Source organism: Limanda limanda, chromosome 8 (assembly GCF_963576545.1).
Source record: "Limanda limanda chromosome 8, fLimLim1.1, whole genome shotgun sequence".
NCBI lineage: Eukaryota > Metazoa > Chordata > Actinopteri > Pleuronectiformes > Pleuronectidae > Limanda > Limanda limanda.
This window is the reverse complement of record NC_083643.1, coordinates 13,468,843-13,493,918: the sequence shown is the minus strand read 5'-3', so window position 1 is coordinate 13,493,918 and position 25,076 is coordinate 13,468,843. Positions and strand designations below refer to the sequence as shown.

Sequence of the window (25,076 nt, the reverse complement as noted above, 5' to 3'; positions counted from 1 at the left end):
CCTGTAATAATATGACATGGTAATTTAATGAAAAATGTAGATCTGTAATAATATCAGTGTGTGTTACCATGGTAACTGGAGTGTGTTCTATAAAAGCTGCATGTTTCCCATCTCTAGTAGCAGAAGGATGTAGGACACCCTCCTGGTAATAAATGTGAATAATAATCATTTAAACTATTATAATAATAATATTATTTTTTTCTCTTTTAAACTAGATCTTCTCTGTACAAATACATACGTAGATACACACACTGGGCAAACCAATCACTTTTTTTTTCAGAATAAATCTATATTATCTATTTACAATATATCCAATATATTCTGTGGTGCAAAAAGGTACAAGAAGTGTGTGGTGCGTCTCAGTTGGATGATGGTTCGTGATCTGCTGTACAAACTGGCTCAAGCTCAACAACATGACAGACAACACTTGAAATAAATATTCCATGGACATCTTCAGTTTTCCCCCTGATTAAACATTCAGCGAAGGAATGCATCTCTGCTTATATAACAATTTTCAGTGTGCAAGAAAAATAAGATATGTGTGAGTGATGTTTTATTATAGGTGACCTTAGTCTACCCTGTGTGGAGCCTTTTTTGTTCATTTTTAAGCTAAAGCTAGGATTTTTCTGGGTATAGATATTGCCTAAATCCAGAGGTAACACTAATATTCACACTCATTAGGAGTAAATGTACAGGAGGAGAAAGGCGTCTGCCTGTTTAAGTCTTGTTTTGGATGAATTCTGCTCCCACAAATGAGCAGAGTGAACACACAATCGCTCAGTGCGACTCAGAGGTGCAGATATTACACGTTCCAGTGCAGCACGTTTGTTCCTGAGCTCTGTGAGAGCCAAACGCCACAGAATCAGGGTCGTCACACACACCACTGTGGTCACATGAGTTCAGAAAAACACAATGAAAAAGCACAAACAGTATGATTGTCATCAGGATGTGGTTCTGGGTTTAGTGAGTAACAACGTCCTCGCTAGAGTCCTTGAGTAGAGAGGTTGGATCCTTGTTCCACCTGCGTCCTTACACTCACTGATTCTCTGTTCCTCACAACGTGAAGGAAACAAATAGGTGGATGCTTCGTTTTCTTCACATTATGCAGATATGAGGGAATAAAAGCATTACAGTGTGGGGAAGCTGTGCAGACACTGTGATTGTGTTATCTTAGACCAAAAAACCTGCACTCTACAAAGAGGTGTGAACTTCGATATTTTGGAAGAAAACAAGACAATACAGACATTTTGTCCGTTAACATTTAAAGCCGATCCATGTCCCTTCGTGGCCGCCAGAGTTTTGCTTTCTGACTTCGCCCGTCGGCATCACAGTCACATTTGTTGGAGAGGTGACATTTAAAAAATGCAAAGTCACATGATCTGTTAAAGAGTGTGAGATGAAGACATACAACACCATCAGCTACCGGGTGACATGTTGGAGAGAAATGGCATTAAAAGCCACAATGCTGCTCAGTCAAAGACAGTGATTAGATTCTTGTTTTTTTCCTTCGTCCCTCAATGCGACTCACACAGTATAATCCCTTTTTTTTGTTGCGTTTATCTTACCACTCCAAGTGAGAGTTTGTCTGGACGAAGGTAACAGTTCCACAGTTAGGAGAGTAATCCACGACTCACACAATGCTGCGGGAGCCGCTGGAGTTGCGCCTGCGGACGAGAGGCATGGTGTGGTGAAGGGGCATGGGCGAGTCAGGGGGACAGAACTGGTGGGGGTGGTTGTACGGTGGAGGTGGAGGCGGCAGTGGGGGCTGAGGGCCGTCCCCCTCTCTGACGTGCACGGGCGTGGACAGGGCTGACTGGATGAGCTGATGAGTGGCCGGGCCTTGACTCAGGAAGGCCTCCATCCGCCCTCGCCCGCTCTGGTCCACGACGATCACCTTCACAATCTGCTGGCACTGGATGAGCGTTTCTGGGCGAAGCTCCCCGGCCTGGACGGAGCTGAGCAGGGCGGGCGGAGCGGCAAGGGCCAGGGGGGCGGACTCAATGCTGGGCTGGCTCAGTTGATAGGTCTGCAGCCTGTTGTGAATTGACACCTAGTTTAGAAACAGTCAGAGAACGCATGAGGAGTTACCAGCCTGAACGCAGCCTCTACGCAGCCCTCTGGTGTGATACGCACATGGGCATGCAGGCATGCAGGCAGGTAGTATGCAGAGCGAGCGCATGCAAAAATACACACACTCTCGTTTTTATTCCCAACCATGTTTCTAACATGATTTACACTTTCTCTAAATAACATTGTCACACATTTACACACACAAATACACACACACAAACACAAACACCAGCCCAGACAGAGAAAAAGGATAAGACGAGATCATGACGGGAACATTTTTGGATTGTTTGTCTGTGTGTGAATATGGTCAATTAGTGGGAGAATAAGATGCTATGAGATAAAGGGAGTGTCGGGAGAGGAGAGAGCTGACACCGAGGGCTTGGTGTCTCCCTAACACAAGAATTTACAACGCTAAGGGGCCGAGCGAGAGGCAGGGGAGAGACGGGCAAAGGAAAATAACGGGAGACGGACTATAGAGGGGGGACAAAACAGCTCCTATCTCTGTGGTTAGTTAAAGGAAGGGCTGGTTTTTACAACAACACATAGCCACCCACGCACACTCCGCAGTCTGTTAACGCTATCAAGCTTATCTGGCTTTGTAGATGGTATTCTAGGAGCCAGCCTGGCTTATGGTGGCTTGCAAAAGCTTAAACAGTGTAAGGCTGGCAAACAGCAGCTGATGAAAGACGGGCTGTTGTGCAGTGAGTAGCGTGGCTGCTGATCCACTCATGAGCCACAGAGAGAGAGACTGTGCCTAGCGTCACTAGAGCAGCAGACCCCTCTCAACGGCCTTAGTATCCCTGGCTGCAGAAGAGGGGATGGGCCTCAGGCGGAGCTCCTTTTAAAGCAAAAGCATTAAGCAGACTTTCTTTTTAGGATGAGGCTCAGTCCCTGTCCAACCGCACACACACGCTCGCAATCATAGAGCACAACCACAAAGCAGAGGAGCCAGATACTCACCTGAGGGAGACATGAGTAGCTTTGGCACTCACCTCTACTGTGTTGTTGTTGCCGGTTTTATCGTACATCTCCTGTTGGCCTGTGGGAGAACGAGACGCCTCAGTTTGCAAGTCAATAGGCAGATTTCAGCTTCACGTACAGAGAGTCAAAAATGTCACAGGCAGGTTTTCAAACTGGGGACTGACAATTGTTTAAAGGGGTAGTTCGGGAAAATGTGCATTTGCTTTGCAGCTCCCTGTTTCAAGCATTAGATGAGAAGATTTCATGTTTGCACTGGAACTACGGTTTGAAACTACAACCAGCAGCCGCCCAACTTAGCTTAGCAAAAGCAGAAAACAGTTCTTCTAGTTCTGTCCAAAGGTCCAGCACCTCTAAAGCTCGGAAATTATATATAACACACCAGTCAAAAGAAATATCCATCACATGAGCCTCTGTAAAACCAGTGGGAGCTTTATATTTACTGCACAGACATTAGAGTGGAATCTAAAAACTCTCAAATTAAAGAATATACACAGCAGGACCTTCAGATATCACAAATTCACACATTTTCTTATATTCTTATGCCAAACGAGTGATTAGGGAGTGTTGCACCAGGAAGTCTGGATCGTGGGTTGAATCAATAATTGTGTTAGGAAGCTGAACACTATTAATACGGGTTTTATTCAAACATTTCCTCTTTTAAATAACAAAGTGAGGCAGTCAGTTATTGATGCCAGGAACCCAACAAAAGTATTTTGTGTCATATCAGCTGAAAAATTGCTGTTTCTGTTAATGTAATACTTTGAAAGTTTCAAGGTATATGCTCAATCACTTCCTCCCTGAGACGATCAATACCATCATGTCCCTGGAATAGGAATCTAGAGTCCGAGGGTCTGGAGTCAAGGTGTTAAAACCTCTTAACAGTTCTGCTGAACATAATCTTCTCTCTTTTCTATTTTCTTTTTCAATGTTTTCATGCGCCTCTCCTCCAGGAAATCGTCCTATTTTTGACATTCCCCAGAGTAACGTATGCATTGTTATGAGTAATATATGCTGTGTTATGCATTTCGTGCTGCGCAAGCAAAAGCAGCACCTGAGGGAGAGCTGTGTCCTGTGTGTGTATCCACTTGCCCACCGTTGGTGTGTATGCCGTGCGGCTGGATGCCCTGTTGCCTCTCCAATTCCCCTACAACAGCAGAAAGACAGATTGTAAACAGCTGTATACATTTCAGTACAAATTCGTTTTGCATTTTCCTGAGCTGAGGTGTGCGTTGGTCTGTCCTTACACTGGATGTGTATCTGCTCCATCTCGTTGACCTCTGTGATGGCCTCTCGGAGCTCCTCCGCAAACTTCCTGAGCTCGTCTCCACTCGGGGAGCAGAAGCTCACCAGCTGCTTCTTCTCCGAGGTGAACGGGCTCAGCATGGTGATGCCATGGGCGTAGTCTGATGAGAGAGAAACCCCCACAAAGATAAAGAGCTATCAACGTGACTTTAATTCTAAGGAAAGGATGCAGGATTATTTGTAAAACATCTTTGGAAACACTTTGCAGTTTTTTACTCAGGTTTCTACTTCACAAAAGGTTCCTGCTAAGAATACTATGGCATTAATGACCAAATGGATTTCTGTTGACAGCAGTGGCTTCTTGAAGGTCTGCAGAAGTTTAAGAGAGTTCATAATAGAATCAAGATCAGATGTTGCCTATTAATTCTGAACAACATGGATAGAAGCAATCCTGGATTTTTCATTTCGAGCCGTCAAAGTTTGAAGCGGTCCAATGATTGTGTTTAGGATCGATTATCTGCAAAACTAATGACACTCCCATCAGTCTCAGCTTTTGTTTGGAATTTATAGATTCCTCAGCTAAATGCCCGACCTTTTTAAGTTGTAATTTGTACTTCTATAAATTACAGTTCAGTTGTGAGCAATTAATCACAAGCTGTCTGTTAAAAGTCATATTTTTTTGATCCAGTCTCTCTAAACCTGCATATTTTCTTACTTTATTGAAATTGTTAGTTTATAAGAGATTGTTTCATATAGTTTGGTCCAACACGTCAGATTTGATTCTGTGACCACGAAACAAACAGTATTTCATGGTTCACAAAAGCTCTGTTCCATATCCGTCCTTATATTAATACTTTATGTGATGCCCTTTCCGTGAGATACTGCGTGTAAAACGACACCAGTGGTTCAACTTTCTTTGTACTGGTGACCTCCTGGAAATGAACTCAAAGCCTGCATCCTGACAACTGTGCTGTTGCTGGCTCAGACAACATTTTTCCAGAACTCCGCTCAACTGTAGAGAAGAAAAGTGCCGCAGAGTAGAACAGCCTCTTACACTCATTGCTGAAGAGGTGAAACTGCATTCCCAGGAGACCCATTGCTTTGCAGAAGGTGTACGAGGCCGAGCTTTTTTTCTTGGGACACAGTTTGAGGATCTGCAGTCAACACAGGAAAAGCAACATGTACTGTATCTGATTATGTCTCGCTGTTACGTTCATTATATTTTGTGTATATGTGGAGCCTGGTGGTGAGTCAGATGATCTCAGTGGTGTGACGTTACCAGCAGCAGGTCGTTGAAGAGGAAGACCTCTCTCTGAAGCTGTGACAGTTTTTGCTTGTGAGGCTTGTTGGCATCGGGCACCTCAAAGAGGCGGCAGCAGCACACCAGACGTCTGTGAGGCACGGCCAGGATCTATGGAGGCGAGGTTAGAGACAAGGAGATGACGGAGGACAGACTGCAGTGAAGTAATGCAGGACACCGAAGGAATCTGAACAAATGGGTACAGACAGTTCCCTGAGATGAGAAATAAAGGGGATATTACTATTACTCACAGTTTTCAGGCCCAGGATGGACTGCTCCACGCGGCTCACATACGTGACGTGGTCTTCATTTGAACGGAGCTCTCGCTGCTGAATCCGCTCATAAATTCCTGCCACCATCTCTCTGGGGATGTCTGCTCCATCATCCACACCTGAGGGAACAAGGACTCTTAAATTGTAGGCGTACGAAGGTAAGAGCCGTGACGGGTGGAGGTGAGCGACTTATGGAGAGATAAGTTGGGTGACGTGTGAGGCAGCCAGAGAGTGGAACAGACAAACAGGCAAACATCAGGTGATCCTGAAGCTCAAGATGACGAAGTTTTCCCAGAGAAAATTACAATTCTAGTTTAAATACATCCAATAATTGATTTTTCTTCTTTAATTTAAATTTTGAGCTGAAATCTGACGAATTTATTATATATTTGTTTTCATTACCACCTTGTCAAGCACAAAATAATGTAATGTGGATTTGCTTTTTAAACATAATGTAATATTACTATATTATTATTAACATTTTGTAGGATGTGGCAATGAACTGGCATCTGCAAACATCAAAGGTTTTTCTCATTAATTTGAGTTTTTCCTGTGCCACTTTAATCTCGAGATTCAGAAATGTATTGTTAATTTTTATGTTTGTCATTTTGTTATTTCTTTTTACCAACAATGTTCTGAATACATCACCGTACTGGTCTAACTATATTTCCTACATAGGTTGGAGGCAGTTGACCAATCTCAACAGAGTGGGCCAACTGGCCAATCAGAGCCGACTTGGTGTTTTTGAGGGGGGCTCTTAAAGACACAGGAGCTAAAAACCAAAGCATTTCAGACAGAGGCTGAAAACGAGTGCTGAAGAAATGGACATTATAAGAAAAGTGATGGGTTGATGACCTTTTAGAAACAGTGTGTGTAAAATAAAAAGTGATGTTGTCTAAAAATGTTCCCCTGCTGCACCTGTGTATCGTGCATGGGCTCATTGTCCCTTTGTACAAGAGAGCCTGCCTAATGCAATCCCTGCACAGGCAGTGATGCAAAACAAAGCACGCTCACAAGCTTGATGTAAATTATACATTATTCAAAACACTCCCAAAAAAAAAATCAGTTTTGCAAATGTTTTATGAAGAGGTAAGTGCATTCACCATTTTGCAGACTTCTACGACACACACAAAAAAGGAGAGAAAATGAAGTATACACTGTACAAACTTTTGTTTTGTTCCACAAAGGACACTGAGTCCATGTGGTCTTGGCACTTAAATGCACATTTGACAATATGCTGTAACTAAGGGGATATCAACAAAATTTCCCGGAGGAGCAGGTAAGAATCTGCATCGTGTTATTCCATTTATTTCAAAGTCAACACTTAAACACAGACAGCTTCTTAATCTAGAAATTAAAGAATTTCAACCTCAAAAGTCTTCATGTCCTCATTTGACACCTTTGAAGTGGTTCCATTGTAATTTATCTTATCAATGTTTTATTAGTCACAGATGTTGATTGTGAGTTAAATCCTTTCATTGTGCAAATCCCTAGGAAGTTACTGTGCGCGACAGCCACAGTGGAAGCTAATGGGGATCCTAACGATAAACTCAATAATCAGTGAATAAGAGACTGGCTGTGTGGGCTCATATAATTTCTGTCTGAGATATTACAGACAAATTAGTTTAATTTCAGAGTGGGTTGTTGCAGCTCTGAATCGGAGTGAATGTGTTACATCCCAGTATGTGTGCTGGTATTAAGACCCAGCAGTTGTTCCGTTATCGTTTCAATCATCACTCTGGTCTCACACTGCTGTACAGCCTAAATTGAAACCGACTTGAAAAAACGACAACACATTTTATAATATGGTGGGTTTTTTCCCCCATTAGCTGAATGTAAAAATAAACTGCTGTGCTGCTTTGAGCGCTCCGTGCATGTGTTGCAATGTCGGAGAGAGACATCGACATCGAGTGCTCGGCGCCTCGAGGAGCTTGCGTGCAGGTGATGAGATGCTTCTGGAAAACCCACGCTCATATCATTAAATCTGAGTGAGCCTCAATTAAATGAGACGACGCCACGGTCTCTGGGGCAGAGCTAAGAGTCGAAGATATCTGGAAATATCCGCCCGCACACAGTTGATGGTTTTTCTTGACGGTTGAGGCAAGCAACTGCCGCCTCTTTGAGTAATTTACCTCAGTTCAGGAGGCTGTCACTCAAACGCTGAAGGTGAGATTAAAAGGAAGCTGATGAGATGAGGCTTGTTGCAAAACGTTGACTTCCCTGCCCTCTGCTCCCTCTTTCCTCCTCTTCATCATTCTACCTGGCACATCTCTCCATTGGATGACCTCATGATCTGCAGTAAAATGTTTGACCTGTGCCTGTCTGGCTAGGTTCAAAACTCATAAACCACTTGTCATAAATGTTCCAACATGGCTGCAGGTAAACCCACCAGCTCCCTCCACTGCGGCAGCTCACACAATGACACATACTGTACGTGCAGCCTCTATGTGAACGCTTGCAGGAACATATATATCACGTGGCCTCTCATGTACACTCGGCATGCATGTGCACGGATTGCACCAGTTTTGCACATGCAGACTCATCAACATATTGCACCCCCTACCTGCTTTTGCTTACATTATTGCTTCTCACCTAAATGCTGTATCTACCACCTTTTAGCAGTTATTAATACATTTTAAAAAAAAATTAATTTCATATATAGTACTCTTTTCACTGGATCTGGATATACTAATATATGCCATATCTGTAACTAATTGACATCGACCTTTTATTATCTGTGTGCTTTTTTTCCATGTTTATTCAAACTTTCACCTGTAAATATTGCCTCATATTCACCTTAATCTAATTTTTTCCCTTTCTGGTGAGATGTAAATATACTTGTACTGTGCACAATGACAATAAAATTGAAACTCATCGAATCTAATGTAGTGAGATACATGCCCTCTGTGTACATGGACCCGCTCACCTCTTAGGTTGCGTATGAAGTCATCGAGGCCCATTTTGCGCTGGGGTTTGATGTTGGGGGAGTACATGTCAGTGTTGAGGAGAACCACAGCGAAAGCCAGGATGAAGATGGTGTCCGGGTTGTGAAACTGCTGCACGACATCGGGATTGCACATGCAGTACCTCTGGCTGTGGACGAAAAAACAAACAACCGTCAGTATGCCTTCTATGGATTCAAGTCAACGTGCCACATTTATAGGCACAAGTAATGATGTATTTCCATCCATTCTCTATACCACTTATCCTTTGAGAGGCTCGGGGTGGGCTACAGATAGAGGTGGAGGTGGGGTACAGCCTCAAAAGGTTACCAGCGAATCGCAGAGCCAACAAGCAACCATTCACGCTCGAAGCCACACCTCCACAAGGGGAGAACATAAAAACTCCACAGAGAAAGACCCCCGACCAAACCAGGATTTGGACCGGGAAACTTCTCGCTATGAGGCAACAGTGCTAATCTGTAACTGTGGATTTCCTTGTTCAAAATAGACCCGTTAGTGTGCGACAATGTTGCAAAAAAACTTTCCTGCTTTGCATAATGGGTTCTATTTATAAAGACAAAACAACATTCTGTTATGTCACCGATGATGTCAGCCCGTCCCGGTGAAGTGGTGGGTCTGTTGCCGAGGACCCGAGGAATTGCAGAGTCGACTTTGGAGTATTTTGGATGAGGTAAGGGAAAGTACAGACCCTAAGCTAACTGACAGAGAGCTCTGGGATACCTCAACAGTAAGTTTGTTATTGTACCCAATTAAAAAGTTGCTTGTTCTGAATGTGAGATAGGAGCATTCCTGCTGGATTTAAGGAGGTTCCATTACCATACAAGCTGCGCTATTTCATAAACTGACTATCTCTCTCATTGTAACTTCTCCTCGGACATGAGGAGCCGTCACTCTTTCACAAATGAGACTGGAAGGACACAGGAGACGTGTGACAGGGCAAAATGGTTCGGCCCTGGGTAAGGTAACGATGCCCAGTCTGCTTTGGACCCAGGGATGTTGAAATTTGGACTCGTTTTTTTCTCCGTCTCTGCCCACAGGCTTCACTGACTCCCCCACTTCCACCCCTCCTTCTCCCACAGCTCCCTCCCTATCTTTCTTACTGTCACATATACTTACACACTGGGCCATTTCAGCGATGGGAGGCTTTTATCTCTACAGCCAGGCAGGATGCAGACATGGAGAGGGCTGCCGTGCTCCAGAGGACTATACACTCGTCAGAGCATATGCAAGCGAGAGGCCACATCTGAGGCCAACACAAACTATAAAGCCTTTTTTCCCAGAACCCCGGCGATGTCTGAGGCCAGAGAACCCGTTGGCTATCAATCGACTACAGGCCACTTCAGAAGAAATGCCTTTGTTCGAGGGAGAATAGATACTCCCTTACAAATGTAATATGCACGAGCGCACACAAAGTCACACGCAAACACATGAAGGCAGTAACAAGCGTCTGGATGTGTCAACTTGATGTAATTCTGCAGCAAATTCATCAAAGGCTGAACACAAGGCAAGAGTACTTCTGTACGTGTGGATGTGTGTGTATGTATGCAAATGGACATGTGCATGGATGTGTGAGCGCATGTGTGCACATTAATACACTGAGTGAGCAAACACTCGAGTGAATAAATAAATGATTGGACGTGTGTGTGTGTGTGTGTGTGTGTGTGTGTGTGTGTGTGTGATTGTCTGTTTGTGCTTCATTCACACATTTTTCAGGCGTGGATCTCTGTTTTATGTAACCAGTTTATTTGAACACTAGCTCTCGAATCTCTCATCTTCATATCTGCATATGAGAGTTGCATGCCAGCTGGCACAAATACCACTTTGAATAAAAGAAGTAATCACGGCAAGAGGGCAACACGCTTCAAACAGGATTACATAACAACTATTACGTAACCGACATGGCATTGGATGTCTGGCTGTCCCAATAAAGCCCACTCTTCTCTGACTTATATACTCACAGATTCAGCCTTGGATCACTGATGAATATGAGCTATGCACCCAGGGGGCCCTGCCTGTATGATTCAGTGTGATGTGATTAACCGATGATTAGCTGATGATTAGCTGATTGGCCCTCAAATCTAAGGCAGACTTGACTGCTCACTTTCTCCTTTTCCTTCACCACTTCTTGCTAAGAGTTAGAAAACGCCGGGTATATGCAAAACAGAAGTGACAACTGGAATGGCACTTAGTAGAGCACATCTCCAACAGGGCCCTACAGTCCCCTTAAATCTGTTCAAGCTGCACCAAATTGCACACGCTCATAGATATCAGTCTTCTAAATTTGATTTATTTTTTCATCTAGATCGATGAAGTATTCCCTGGAAAGTCAGTGAAAATATAAAAAAGCTTAATATCTCTAAATCTTGAAGAAAGGGAAAAAACAATCTTGGATCTGCTCCCTTATCCCCAAATCACATCCCTCCACCAGGTTTTGTGATAATTCATCCAGATGTTTTTGCGTAAATCTGCTTACAAACAAACACACGTAAACACAGCCTCTTTAGCAGAGGTCATACAGTGGTCATGTAAAGTAATGCCCGCGTATCCACACTGTGCAAACCACTTGACCTCCTTTGCCCTGAATTAATGTCTATTAATCCACAGCTGGAAATAGTCCCCAACAAATCCACTATCCAACGAGAAACTTATTGGATTTTCTGATTCACGGCCATGGTATATCCTGCTCTTAATGCACGAATTGATTGTTTTCCTTCCTCATAACTTGTTATTTTTATGTATATATCTATAGGTATATATATAACATGATTTGTGAGGATAAGTACTTAAGTGTTCTTGTCTCATAAATGTGTTGTATGTATTTATATATATGGATATATTTTTGTGCTAAATCATTCATTGTGTTTTTCCAATTGTGTCTATTCTCCTCTAATGTGAGTCACCTGCTCCGTCTATTGTTGATAATAAGCTGATGATATAACTCCAGCCTATTTTGATCAAAATGATCAAAATACGACCTAGTTTGGTTACATCATGAAGCAGCATGGGATCATGGGAGTCGTTGTCTTAGACACAGATGACCCAGGCACAAATAAGGTTCCCTGATGAGATTATGTGTCAAATTTTGTATTTATGTTACATAGCGAATAGCAACGAGAAATCGTGATCTATTGTGATTGACCAATACAAACAGTGGAAGGAAAAAACATCTGTTTAGCTGTTTATCCTTTCGCCATATGTTGTCTGCTCTGAACGTTATAGCAGAGACGATTAAAGCCACAGGTAAAGTGGACACGACAGAATTAAAAGGCAACAAAAACAAAAAGTACCGTTACCTTGATTAACTGGGTTTCCTTTGGGTTTGAAGAATTGTCACATAACATATCTTTGAAAATTAATGCACTTGCACCCATCTGAGCAAGTCGTAAAATAAGGTTTGATCAGACACATTGTTGGTGCAATGTTATCTTGAGACGGTGCACAAACCTGATCTGAAGTCAGCGGGGCTGTTAGTTTACTGTTATTTTAAATGTGAATGATCCAGATAGTAATGTGCACCGACACAGGCGGTTGTGAAACGAACGTACACTCAACTTGTTACATACTAAGATAATCTGCCAATGCACTTAGTCACACAGTTCCTGTGTGACTATGTACATAAGTGAGCTCTCTTATTACCTGGAAAAGCCACCATTACCACAGCAATCAACCAAGGTGCAAGGTCTTTTTTTACCTCCACCGTTTAACTAACAAAAGGGGATTTGGACATATCTTAAATGCCCTCGCATCATGAGATTTAGACCCTGCGCTTAGATCGTTAAAATAGAGCCCTTAGTCTTTAAGGTTTAAGTCATAGTAGGACCGACTGAATGACAATGAGGTTTGGGCTCAGTGCCACACAGACAAGCTGGAAAGTACTGAACGTCGAGCAGACAAAAGAAAAACAGAATTAAACCCGCTTCATCCTTTTAGATAATCTTGGTCATCAGCTTCAGGGCCCCAAAAAAGAGACGGGAAAGAGTAAGCCCATATTCACATCACATATTGGGGACAGAAAATCAAGCAATGCATTCAAACAGAAAATACACACTCTTAACATTATATAGCACTAGTGATTTTACATAATGGAAGAGTACATCTGGGAGTTCAAATGTGCAATATGGCACAAGTCATGTCCTTCTGGTCACATTGTTGCTTTTCCAGAGGGGAAAGAGCAGCACATCAGCAGAGGCAGATTAAAACGTTCACAGCGAGGTAACCAATTACGCTTCAACAGAAAACAATGACCACATTTTTATTGCATTTTTAGTCCTGGGGGCAACCTTTGGATACTGCCAGGACATTTCAAGGAGAGTTCCAGCCAGGGGATAAGGGGCCATCTTATTTTTCAGGTCACTATCTGCTTTTGCCTCGAAGAAGCCCAAAAAACCCCAGCGTCATAAAACCTGTTTGTGTCCAGGTCCACAAAAAGCCAGACAGTCCATTCAGAGGCATGAATGGACTGTGCAAACAACCGAAGGCCTCTCAAGGTCCTTTTGGTATTTAAATGTGTCTTCTTCAGTGGGTCTGCGGATACATTTTAGTGACTGGAGAGTAAATGAGCAGAGAACAACTCCTTGTGATAACCAAACGTGCACTTCTACATATTTACGTTTGATTTTGGATGGAAACGTGAGCTGTTCAGTGTTCACCGCACGCAAACAGCCCCCCCTGAAGATGTGTCCGCGGACTGTCATCCAGGGGAGGAAGTTTGTGAAATAGAGCATCTATTTCGGTCCTGATGAAATGCACGCTGATTGCCTGCAGCTCCGATCTCTTGTTATGATTGGCTGACAATCAAACTCTGCTGAGTTTAGTCAAAGGTTACAGGCAATCAGTGTAATGTGTTAATGAAACAGGGCTTTGGTCTCATCAGAGTCTGTCGCAGTGAGCTAGCAGAACCAGTTAAACACTTTCCCTATACAGTCGGCCTATTAGTATGCCATTCTGGATGTGTCTGCTGCCCCAAGGCTGCGAGATGAGATCAGAAAAGACACTTCTGTTTTACTGCAAAATCTGCGGGTTTGGTTATGTCTCTTTGTTTGTCTGTTTTGCATAGTTGGCCACGGGCAGGAGGTCCATTAATTTTAAAAAGATCAGAGGGCCCTTATACAAGCATTGCTCATTCATGTGATGGACTGTTGTATTAGAGAAAAAGGAGAAGCCAGAGCCTGTTAAGTCAGCGCGGCCTGCATGTGAGGGAGATGACAGCCTCACCTGAAGGCTTCGATGAGTCTCTCCACTTTCTGCGCTTCTCCCTGGACGCGGACATGAGCCTGGAACTTTCTTAGGGCTTCGTCGAGCTCCATGCCTGAGAAATCCATCTCATCCACAACGCAGCTGCATCGAGACAGACAGAGATAAAGGGAGAAAAAATAAGAGAAATCAGAGAGAGAAAAGAGAGTGAGATCGGGTTTAGCTGCGTTGCGTCACTGTGATGTGAAGGTGAGCGTGCGAGTGTGTGTTGGTGCACGTGGGACAAAATATGACTCCCCAAGTGCTGATGGCAAATCTCACTCTAACAGTCATACTTCCTTTACAGAGCCAGTGACCTGGAAGATGCACATAGAGACAACATTTTGTACACGCACACACACACGCACACGGACACACACACTCTTTGTGCAAATATTAATGTAGAAGAAAGGGTCTGATGACAAGGGGGGGTTGGGGCATAAAAGGGAAGGAAAGCGGGATGAGAGGGTGAAATAATGAAATGCAAAGAGCGAGGGGGCACTTGAAAGGCTGAGGACAGACTGTGTCAATAAAGGAAGTGCATGCACAAGAAGAGAAGTGCAAGTATACTGTATGTTTACGTGCATGTGTGTGTGTGTCTTCTGTGTGTGTCTGTGTGCAGTGACCTATTTCTAAAGTCTCAGCAACAACCTCAGCAAAAAGCCTTCCTATCCTGGATCTCTGTCAACACTGGTTGGATGCGAATATAGTCAAAGCCTTGAGTGAATGCTTGTTGTCGTGAATGCGCTGCATGTCAACTGGGTTTGTATGTGTGATATCATGTGTGTATAAAGTGATTAGGCTCTAATATTTTAAAACTCTTGAATTCATTAAAGTCAGTCCAACAAACCAAACTGGTTCACTGTTGATTATTTTTTAACCTTAACATCGGCTCTGAAACAAATATTTAACGAATGTTGAGGGAATAATGTTATGTTAAATCCAGGAAGTCATTTAGTTAAGCAGCAAGAGGTTAGTTCTTTGTAACACACAATCAAATCTGCAATTCTAAAACATGTTAATACGTCCTGGTAAAAGGTTCTTTAATCAATCAATTTTAATAGCATTTGAATATGAATTAATGCAGCTTTCGATGAACTAAAGGGACAAACAATAGTGGAGGAGGAATGTTTCATCACCTGACCACTCAAATGTGTTTATTAAACAGCAGATTAAACAGCAGATTTACAAATTAAGGTCAGTTTACTTGTCGTGATGTATTTTTCACTCAGTTGTTGCATTTTGGGTTCAGGTGTGGTCCAGAATTTTTGGGTGCTTGATTTATATCTTATTTTTAAAGTATTAGTAAATAATATATCAACATTACTGGAGCAGTTTACAATCTGATAACAGCTTACAAGTGTGCAAAATAGTGTGTGTGTGTGTGTGTGTGTGTGTGTGTGTGTGTGCGTGTGTGTGTGTGTGTGTGTGTGTGTGTGTGTGTGTGTGTGTGTGTGTGTGTGTGTGTGTGTGTGTGTGTGTGTGTGTGTGTGTGTGTGTACGTGTGTTTGGAGAGTCGTGTAACAGTATCCCGATAAGTGTGTGTTATCAGATTTGTAAATGTGTACAGGAGTCTGCAAATGTGTATTAGGAATCAATATGTGTTTAATCATATATGTGAACGTGTAAAAAATATGCAAATGTGTAATGTGGTTTGCAAGTGCATTGATATTTGTGCAAAAATCTGAAAATGCGTGCAGATAGTAGTGTTTGAAAAAGGGTTTTGCCCCAAGGACCTCATTGTGATGTCAGATGTTGTCTTATATTTTATGACACCCAGCCTCTGCTGAGACAATTCTCAGTTGCATGTTACACAGCTACACAATTTTTGTGTACAACATTCATACACAAACACACACACACACACACACACACACACAGTGTTTTGCAACAATATTGGGCCCATATTAAAGGACTTAAACTTAGATTTCACATCTACTTCTGTGTGAGATGTATGTGTTACTGCTAGGGTTGCAAAGGGGCGGAAAGTTTCCGTTAAATTTCCGGAAACTTTCCATGGGAAGTTTAGCTCGGGAATTTTGGGAATTTTGAAAAAAAAAAAAAAATAGGCAAATTAAACGCTGAGCAATAAAAACATCATTCAAAACACTATTTTAAAGATTTATGGAATGCAGCACACGCTGCACTTTGCATTTCAACCCTCCACTGTGCATTCTTCCATCACATGCACAGATAACTCCCAGCATCCTTCACACTACAGCAGGGCTATTGAGGCCTGCTGTAGTGTGCAGGACTAGTCAGGTAAGTTTCGATGATATTACTGGGGAAAATATATTAGCATGCTGATTGAGGATTGTTCATCTGTTCAGCTAGCCTATTTCCATTCATTTATCCATCAATTGTAAAATATGTTTACAGACGATTCCAAATGTTTGGCTAACTATTTATATCTCTGGCATTGCATTAGCGTTTTTTTACAAACTTTTTTCTCATCTTATTCTAAAGAACAATGCCACGTGCACTATCTCATGTGTGGAGACATTTCACCCAATCCAATGTAGAAGGAAAGGCTGTGTACATTTGCAAATACTGTAGACCTATGTTAAGAATGACACAACGATGCAGAAGCATATAGTCAAGTGCCCAAAGTTTCCTCAGGACTCAAATCAGCCTATGACAAAACAAAATGTTTATATTTATGTCTGTATATGGCAAGGTAAATACAGTTAGTATAAATTACCTACAACATTTCCAGTTTATTCCCGTTAATTCCCGTTTATTCCCGTTAATTGCCGTATATTCCCGTTAATTCCCGTTAATTCCCATGGAAAGTTTCCAACTTTGAATATTGACGGAATTTTGCAACCCTTGTTACTGCATATATAAAAGATAAGGACTCACTCGAGGACATCTCGGTTGAATTGCAGCTTGCTGTTACCCAAAAACTCTCCAATCATCTGTCGGCTCAGGCCCTTCCTCTGCAGCAGGAAGTGAGCCACTCCGATGGCCGTGTCCGGGACGAAGCCACGTGTGATCAGGAAGTGGATGCCTCTTTCTGGGTTCCTGCCCGCAGATCACCAACAGCACAGAAGCAGATAGTGTTAGAGTTAACAGGGCGTGTGCGAGGATTGTGTGCGTTCAAGCAGATAGGTGTGAGGCGCCTGAGTGACGGAGAAAATTATTTACACTTTATCTAAGGGAAAGGGTGCTTTAATGTGTGCATGTGTGTGTGTGGATGTATGTGTATATGTGTGTGTGGGGGGGGGAAGCTGTGCAAAGAGAAAGGAGAAAAGAGGGAAAAGAAGAGTGCACTCATGCACAAAAGCTGTTAGCTCTGGACTTCTGGATCACATCCACTGTCACTGATGCATATGAGTTAATTTAATTTAATTTGTATAAACTAATAATAAGTGCAGGCCGACCGTGGACTCTATTTATAGTCAATGAGAGTCTCTCCAAAATTGTTCATGACCTCCTTGACTCCCTTTCTTCTACAACTGCCTTCCCCATCTTTTTCTGTCTCTATTTCCCTCTCTTCCTCCTGCGCCCCCCCCCCCCTCTCCAGCTCTTTTTTTTTATCCTGACATCATGACATCAGAAGATGGCACTGAAAAGGCAGCTCCTCCCAATGACCACTCGCACTAATGAGCGGCTGATTAAAGCAATTTGCCTGTCTGTAGAAGATTTGTTCGACACAAACAGTAATAAGTGTACTTTGAACCCTGAGCCAGAGGGTGCAGAAAAGGGCCGTGATATTTTAGAATTTTTCTGTGTGCTGAAGAGAGAGAGGCTAAGTAAGTGTGTGTGAGTGTGTGTGTGTGTGCGTGTGTGTGTGCGTGTGTGTGTGTGTGTGTGTGTGTGTGTGCGTGTGTGTGTGTGTGTGTGTGTGTGTGTGCGTGTGTGTGTGCGTGTGTGTGTGTGTGTGTGTGTGTGTGTGTGTGTGTGTGTGTGTGTGTGTGTGTGTGTGTGTGTGTGTGTGTGTGTGTGTGTGTGTGTGTGTGTGTGTGCGTGTGTTGCCAGCACACTCACACATTGAAGAGGTTGAGTCCGATACGATAGAGGCGTTTGCGGTGTGTGTCTGTGGACAGGGTTGGCGAGCGGCACGAGGCTGGGTCTTGGCAGCGGTCCCTGGGCAGAGAGACCACCAGGGCCTGCAAGGACTCAGGGCTCGGCCCCCCGGGGATATGCTGAGGATGAGTGTAGTGGTACTGCTGGTACTGGGTGTAAATCTGTGCAGGCTGCTGGTTGGACTGGGTGGAGGTGGAGGTGGAAGCAGAGTTAGAAGTGGATCCCAGTCTGTCTGAGCCGCTCTCCCCCCCCATCCCTCCTCCTCCTCCCGGACCTGGCGCTGTGGAGCCCCTCCTGGAACCCGGATCCACCATTTCCAGCTCCTCGATGGGAGGCGGGGCAGGAAACTCTGGATCCTCCGCAAACTGGCCATCTAACCCCGCTGCCATTCCGCCCAAAGACGTTTTTCGACTTCCCGGCTCTCCCCCACCGGTGTTGCCCAGTGAGGTTGTGGTGGTGGTGGTGGCAGAGGAGATGGTGTAGGAGCTATTGCTGTCAATGTGAACAGTGACATCCCTGAAGGCCATCAGTAACGAGCTGGCACTGCGCGGCAGACAGGCGCTCTCAGCAGCCGCCCGAAGGGCCCCCGGGTCCATTAGGAGCCCCTTCCCCTCTCCGCCCTCGGATAGGCTCCAACCACGAAGGGCCTCATCGATCGACTGGGCCAAAGAGTGCAGCTGCAAATAAGATGATGAGAAAAACACTTGAAAACACTGATTTAATCAGGTCAATGAGCAGCAGTGAGGAGTGGAAAAGTTTCTGATTCCAGCTGGTGGCTAGTGGCACAGGGATGGTGGCTGGCTACTTAGCAAACCAAGGCCTATTTGGCTAAATGAAAATGTTAACCTTATGATGGCAATATGTAAAAAGGTCAGGAGGTCCACAAAGCTATTACAATTAATTCAGAGGGCAGCATGAATGTCTCCAGATTATGTCAGGGCAAAGGTTGTGAGATACCTGAGTCTGGAACAAAGTGCCAAGCTGCTACAATAATGACATATTGTATAATTTAATGAAACTTCCTGCACCACTCTACATCCCTATTTAGAGTAAAGCTTATGGGAAACAGAAGATGAGATGAGACTCACTTGATCACTGAAGCAGTCCTCCAGCTGTGTGAGTGAGGGTCCCGACATTGGAGGTGGAGCTGAGGTCGGGGCAGGAGGGTGAGCGGCTAATGGGGCCGACGCAGGAGACGGGGGCAGAGAGGTGGATCGACACGGCGGAGGAGGAGGAGTTTTGGAGCGCAGAGGTATCTGTCCTCCTCCCGGGTGCAGACTGTAACTGTGTCTCTGGGTTGCGTTCCGGGTGCGGCCTGAGGGGCTGGGATGGCGCATGGAGATCCGGCGCGGCAGCTTGCTCTCTGACAGCGAGTTGCGGATCTTCTGGAAGTTTTTGCTGAGCTGATACTGACGGAAGGCTGTCTGGATGCGGCGGGCCGCCCGCCTTGCTATGAGGTGGCCACCGTACTTCTGCTCCAAGTCGTCTATCTGGAGAAAGGGAAGCGAGTGAGGGGGAGTGAGTTTAAGTATCAAAACATGTTTACAAGGCTCTGAAACTTGGAGAAGACACCGGAAGAGTGAGCACGCAGCAGCACAGACAAAAATATGTATTCATCTACCAGCAGGCAATTATTATGTCACCATTTTGTACCGATGTCAACAAAAGATGAAAAGAATTCAAACAACACCCTCCTCAGAAGAATCCCTACTGATCTGCACTCTTTAAAAACCAGAAAGGATTTACGGTATTAGATCCAAAGTTAACTTAATGTATCATCATTCAACTGTAAATAGTGGCTTAAGGACAATGGGAAGGAGGATGGACATGCTGTGATAAAGTTGTTGTTGGGAAATTGAACAGAAAAGTAAACAACCGCACAACCCTATTTCTGTTTTGTTTGTTGGCAGTAGCAGCTCAGCCCCGAAAATCATAGCATCCGAAATTTTCAGCAAGAGGGAAAAACGAGGGAGGGCGGGGGAAGAGTGGGAGGCGAGGGAAGATGAGACAGAGAGGGAGAAAAAGGAGGACAGCCGCACATGTGCGGTGTGTGTCTGTGTGTGTGTGTGTGTGTGTGTGTGTGTGTGTGCGTCTGCAAACGCAAACAGAAAAGCGCACGGACACACACTGATAGGTGCTTGTGTGCGCACACTGCAGCAGCGAAGGCAGTGGCGGCGACAGACCCTTCAGAATTTTGCTTCAAGAAATAAGGAGATCTCCAGCCGCCAGGAGCAGTTATTAGCTGTTGCCATGACAACCTAGCATCTTTTGTGTTCCTGTCGCCGTGGCACTGGATTCGCTGGCGCTCTTTTTCATGTCAACAGAGACGGAAATAGATCTGAATGGAAATCTCTTTTGTGAGGGAAGACACATTGTCAGGTGATCATCCATCATCAACTCCTCAAACCTAAACAGGTGGAGGGGGTCCGTCCAATCACGTGCCTGCAGGGCCTCACATGCACCTTAAAAAAAAACGACAACACATACCTGTTTGTTTTTATTCTCCAGGGTGATCTCATACTCGCTAGGTCCCTCCCTCATGGTTCCCTCCACTTCCTGTCCGCCACCGGAGGAGGTTCCGTCCTCCAGGCTCAGCATCTGTCCACTACCAAGGTGATAGGAGGAGAAAGCTATCAGTCATCGCCGCTGACCTTCAAAGCTCTGCCATTATCTCAGTGGCAGGTCATCAACTGTGTGAGGGGGTTCGTGAGGGAAGCAGCAGATGTGTGGCTGCAGTGGCTCCGGGCGAGGGGGGGGGGACTGTGTGTGCCCGGTGACAAGTCACAGGGCTGAACTCAGGATATGTGACCAGGATGAAATATTTTTTGGAAAAGTTGACACTCAAGACAACAATATTTTCATTGTTTGGAAATTTGATGAAAAATGTCAATAAAACACATTTTCTCACAACTCAAGGTTGATGAATCAGAGACTTGTTTTGGCTAAACACTATCGTTTATGATATAAAACTGAGAGAAGCATAAACAGTGAATATCTAGTTTCTTTCCATTAACAAAAGACTAAATGATAAATCAATGATCAGAATTTTTCATGATTACTTTTCTAATAATTAAGTGATCAATTGGTTCCCAACATTTTTTTCTTCTGGCTCCTTAATACAAACCAATATCGTGTTTCATGTTCATAGATTCAATCAAAGAGTGATTATTTCATTTGGAGGCCGGAGATATAAAACTACTTAGTATTTAACAACTAAGAATCAATTATAGGGGAAACATCTGAAACATATAAATATTATAACAGAATTCTTATTTTCTACTTGGGTGATCAGCTCATCATCTCATCTCCACTTTAAATGAAGATTACTGTATTACTGAATTATTCCCATTTTGCTACCATGAGGTGTGTGCGTGTGTGTGTGTGTGTGTGTGTGTGTGTGTGTGTGTGTGTGTGTGTGTGTGTGCGTGTGTGTGTGTGTGTGTGTGTGTGAGTGTGTGTTAGTGTGAGGGACGGAGGGAGGGTTCTCCAGATGATTAACCTTTGGAAATGATCGGTCAAATGTCAACACATTTTACAAGATGTCTCCACATATAATAAAGACAATCTGAAGCTTATATTGATCAGAAAAGTATGACCCATTACATGATGTCATATGATAAGTGATGTCAAGAAAGTCAGAAAATGTCATCTTACATATTTCAAAAAAACATTTTTTGAGCTATCTCTGCATCATATTATGATCATAGACACAACCTAAAGCTTATATAGATTAAAAAATGATTAAAGATCACATGGCAGGAATGATGTAACCATGACAACCAATACGATTACTGGGACACAATCTTAGTCAGAGAAACCAATCATTTGTCATCATATGGCATAAATAATGACGTCCTTATGAAGTGGCATCATTACAGTATAAACAGTTAGTATGAGCTGATTAGGGTATACCACACGCACAGATTATGCATCACCACTCTGATGCTTTTCATTAGTTATGAGTCGATGCATTCATACGAATGAGGTCTTTGATAGACACGGGCAACAACAAGCATCATATAAACCAACAAACTCACTCATCACTCAAGTGGTTGCAATCCGCATCATTAGGAAACAATCTGCTCCCAGACTCAAGCAATTACTCTGCTGGATAACACACTCTGATACTGAGGAGAAAGCACATGAGGCTGCAGTAGGTGGCAAACAGAAAGTGGTTTTGGATCAACCGCCTGCCTTGAAAGAATATTCACTCACATTTAGATCTCTGTCTTGTGTGGTCATTTGGCAGAACAACAATGTACCACCAGATGTTTTGCTCCACGGACATCAGCGTGTGCACGAAACTCCAAAGAGTGGATGTGTTTCCATGGCAATGACATGATTTGGATTACAGTGGCAATCGTGATTAAAAGTATAACTGTCTGAGTCTGCTTCGTAGGAATAAAAATGACTATCTCTCATGTTCTGCTGCACGGATTACAGCGTAAGAGGATGATAAGTCTGTGACGTTATATAAGAGAAAAACACTGGAAGCGAATCAAGCAATAATAGACAGACCGTCATATGCCCTGAGTCGAACGTGACCGGTACAAAAAGTAGAGGGATAATAAAATCTGACTCCACAGATGATAATCAATAATTACAGTAATAAAGAAGTATCACAGTCAAAACAAAATAGATTTTAAATCTGTGCAGGATGCTGCCTCCCAGTGCTCACTGCCCCATCCTACCCTTATAATCCCAGGTCCTGTCCACAGATGGAACAATGTTCTTTTATAGGGCAGCAATAGCGAAATTCTATGAAATCCATGTAAGAACCAAGAAAGCAAATAATCGCAATGACATAGCAGAAAGTTTTATTTTACTGCATCTCCACGTTTTCCACTTTTGGTCGAACTTCAGCATCTTTCATCATCGTCAGATTTCTTGTCTCACCTCTACTAAAAGCAATATGGACATTCAGTTCCCCTTATTCAGCCAAATAAAGCTTATAGGCATGACGTGGTACAAGCGTAGAGGTATAATCACACCCTAAGAGGTTTTATAATGGTGTGCGATTATGAGTTTGTGTATGTGTGTGTGCACGATGGTTTGTGCTCGTGCAATCTTTTCCTTCCTCCCAGATAATGCTTACTCCGGTAATTTTTACACGAAGGGGACCAAACAAGACTGGGGGAGAATAAAAAGCCTGCTCATGGTTAAATAATGAGAGCATCACTAAAGTTCCTCTTTGTTTTCTCTGATTGCTGTGAAAGCAACTATCCTCCGTCCCCCCAGCCACAAGTCAGAGACACAGCCGGAGAAGCTGGGTCGTATCTTTAAATTAGATAAAGCTGGAGAAAATGAAAAGAGAGTGGAAGCAGAGGAAAAGGCCGGGATAGAAACGTAGAGGGAGGAAACGGGGAGGGTAAAGTGAGAGTGTGTTGGTGAGTGCACGCTGGAGGCCGACTCTATCAGAAACTCTATTAAAACACTGCCATGCCCCAGCGCTGCATCAGAATACATTAGAGTACATTAGAATACATTAGAGGATTTAAAAGCAAGAGTTGAGGTATTTATGCATCTGGACAGCAAAAGCCTCTTTAATGATATGGGCGCTATTCGCTCTCTCTCTCTCTCGCTCTCCCTCTGTTTCTAATACACACACACGCATGCTCACATACCAAACATACTATTCACACACTCCTGCTTCGCCTACACGAGTGACGTCCCTATGGAGGTGAAATTAATATCTGTCAAGTTGCATCTCTCGAGGTCCCACAGAAACCCACAGTACTGTACCGCCACAGACACACACCCACAAGGGGTGAGGCGAGAAAAGTCACGGCAGGTTACAGGTTTAGATCTCATGACATCTCCGGGGAGGCTTGATTCAGTAGGTGACGGTTGGTTGTGCAGAGGTGGTGCTGGTTCACAACCACCAGGCAGAACACACAATTTCCTATAGGACGATAATAATGAGCCTTGGCTCCTCTACATCTCATCATCGCAGTTGGCTGTCCACTGCCGCTGTGCCATTAGCCCGTCCAATTGGGACTTTATGTGGGTGTAGGGAGCGAAGTCATCAGATCAGAGAGAAGAGACAGAGATAGACAGAGAGAGGGAGAGAGTCCAGACCGACAGATGGGGATATTAATAAATACAGAATGACAGAGGGAGACTTGACAGAGAGTGATGAGACAGAAATAATTGCGTTGAGGTGATTAGAAGAGAGAAAATCCTACAACAGACAGATACCGGCTAGAGATGCACATAGATAAAAAGGGGACGGATGTAGAAAAAAGGGGGGAAGATATTACAGAAGATGAAAAAAGAGAGAAAAAGCTTGAGAAACAGAGGATTAAAAAATGGGGAAATATTTTGCAAGGACACGAACGGTAATCAGAGAGAAACATGAAAAAATCAAATGTACAAAGTTGAAAACAGAGTCCTGCTCATTCAAACAACTCCAGAGTGAAACGTCATGCATTCACACACCCCCATACACACACACACACACACACACACACAGGGAAATAAAAAGCATGAGCAAACTCGCACAACAAACAGACCTCCTTGCCCACGCTGAAACAGATGGCAAAAAGTGGCGAAAGTGGATTTTCAAAGTCAACACTTCAATTCTCCAGTTACTATGGTAGTAATAACCATAGCGTCGGTAGTGCTGGGTTGCCATGGGCACTTTACAGTTGTGGTCCCAGTTCATGCACTTACCCTCCCCACTCCTCCATCCCCCAACCCCTCTGTCTCTCGCTCTATATGTGAGTTACCCTTGGGGCTGTAAGCGCTATAGGTCGGTTACGGAGAATTTAACTCCCTCACTCTGACTCCGGGCTCGGCGAGTCCATAAATACACCAATTCACAACCCTCCACAAGCTGTGTACTGAGCACACACGATAACGAGCATGGAGAAAAGCCATGGGAGCGGACATCACTGGGTCAGATGACACACGTGTACAAATATACAGAGGGGATGGAAAGTTTCCATTGGCTGAAGGAAGAGTCGAAGAGAAGCAAGAGTAAAAACC

At 43.8% G+C, this 25,076-nt stretch overlaps 1 protein-coding gene across 1 annotated transcript in view; it reads right to left on the bottom strand.

The window, feature by feature from the left end:
• Positions 1-1,630: 1,630 nt before the first annotated feature.
• Positions 1,631-25,076, bottom strand: part of iqsec3b (IQ motif and Sec7 domain ArfGEF 3b) — a 30,717-nt gene continuing 7,271 nt past the window's right edge. Inside the window, exons 3-15 of the mRNA XM_061076163.1 lie at positions 20,577-20,694; positions 19,178-19,579; positions 18,051-18,766; positions 16,923-17,084; positions 14,043-14,165; positions 8,792-8,958; positions 5,845-5,984; positions 5,573-5,704; positions 5,348-5,447; positions 4,296-4,454; positions 4,103-4,195; positions 3,063-3,109; positions 1,631-2,050 (exon numbers count right to left, since the gene is read on the bottom strand). Coding sequence (XP_060932146.1) covers positions 1,631-2,050; positions 3,063-3,109; positions 4,103-4,195; positions 4,296-4,454; positions 5,348-5,447; positions 5,573-5,704; positions 5,845-5,984; positions 8,792-8,958; positions 14,043-14,165; positions 16,923-17,084; positions 18,051-18,766; positions 19,178-19,579; positions 20,577-20,694 — 2,779 coding nt within the window. The remainder of the gene's footprint in view (positions 2,051-3,062; positions 3,110-4,102; positions 4,196-4,295; positions 4,455-5,347; positions 5,448-5,572; positions 5,705-5,844; positions 5,985-8,791; positions 8,959-14,042; positions 14,166-16,922; positions 17,085-18,050; positions 18,767-19,177; positions 19,580-20,576; positions 20,695-25,076) is intronic.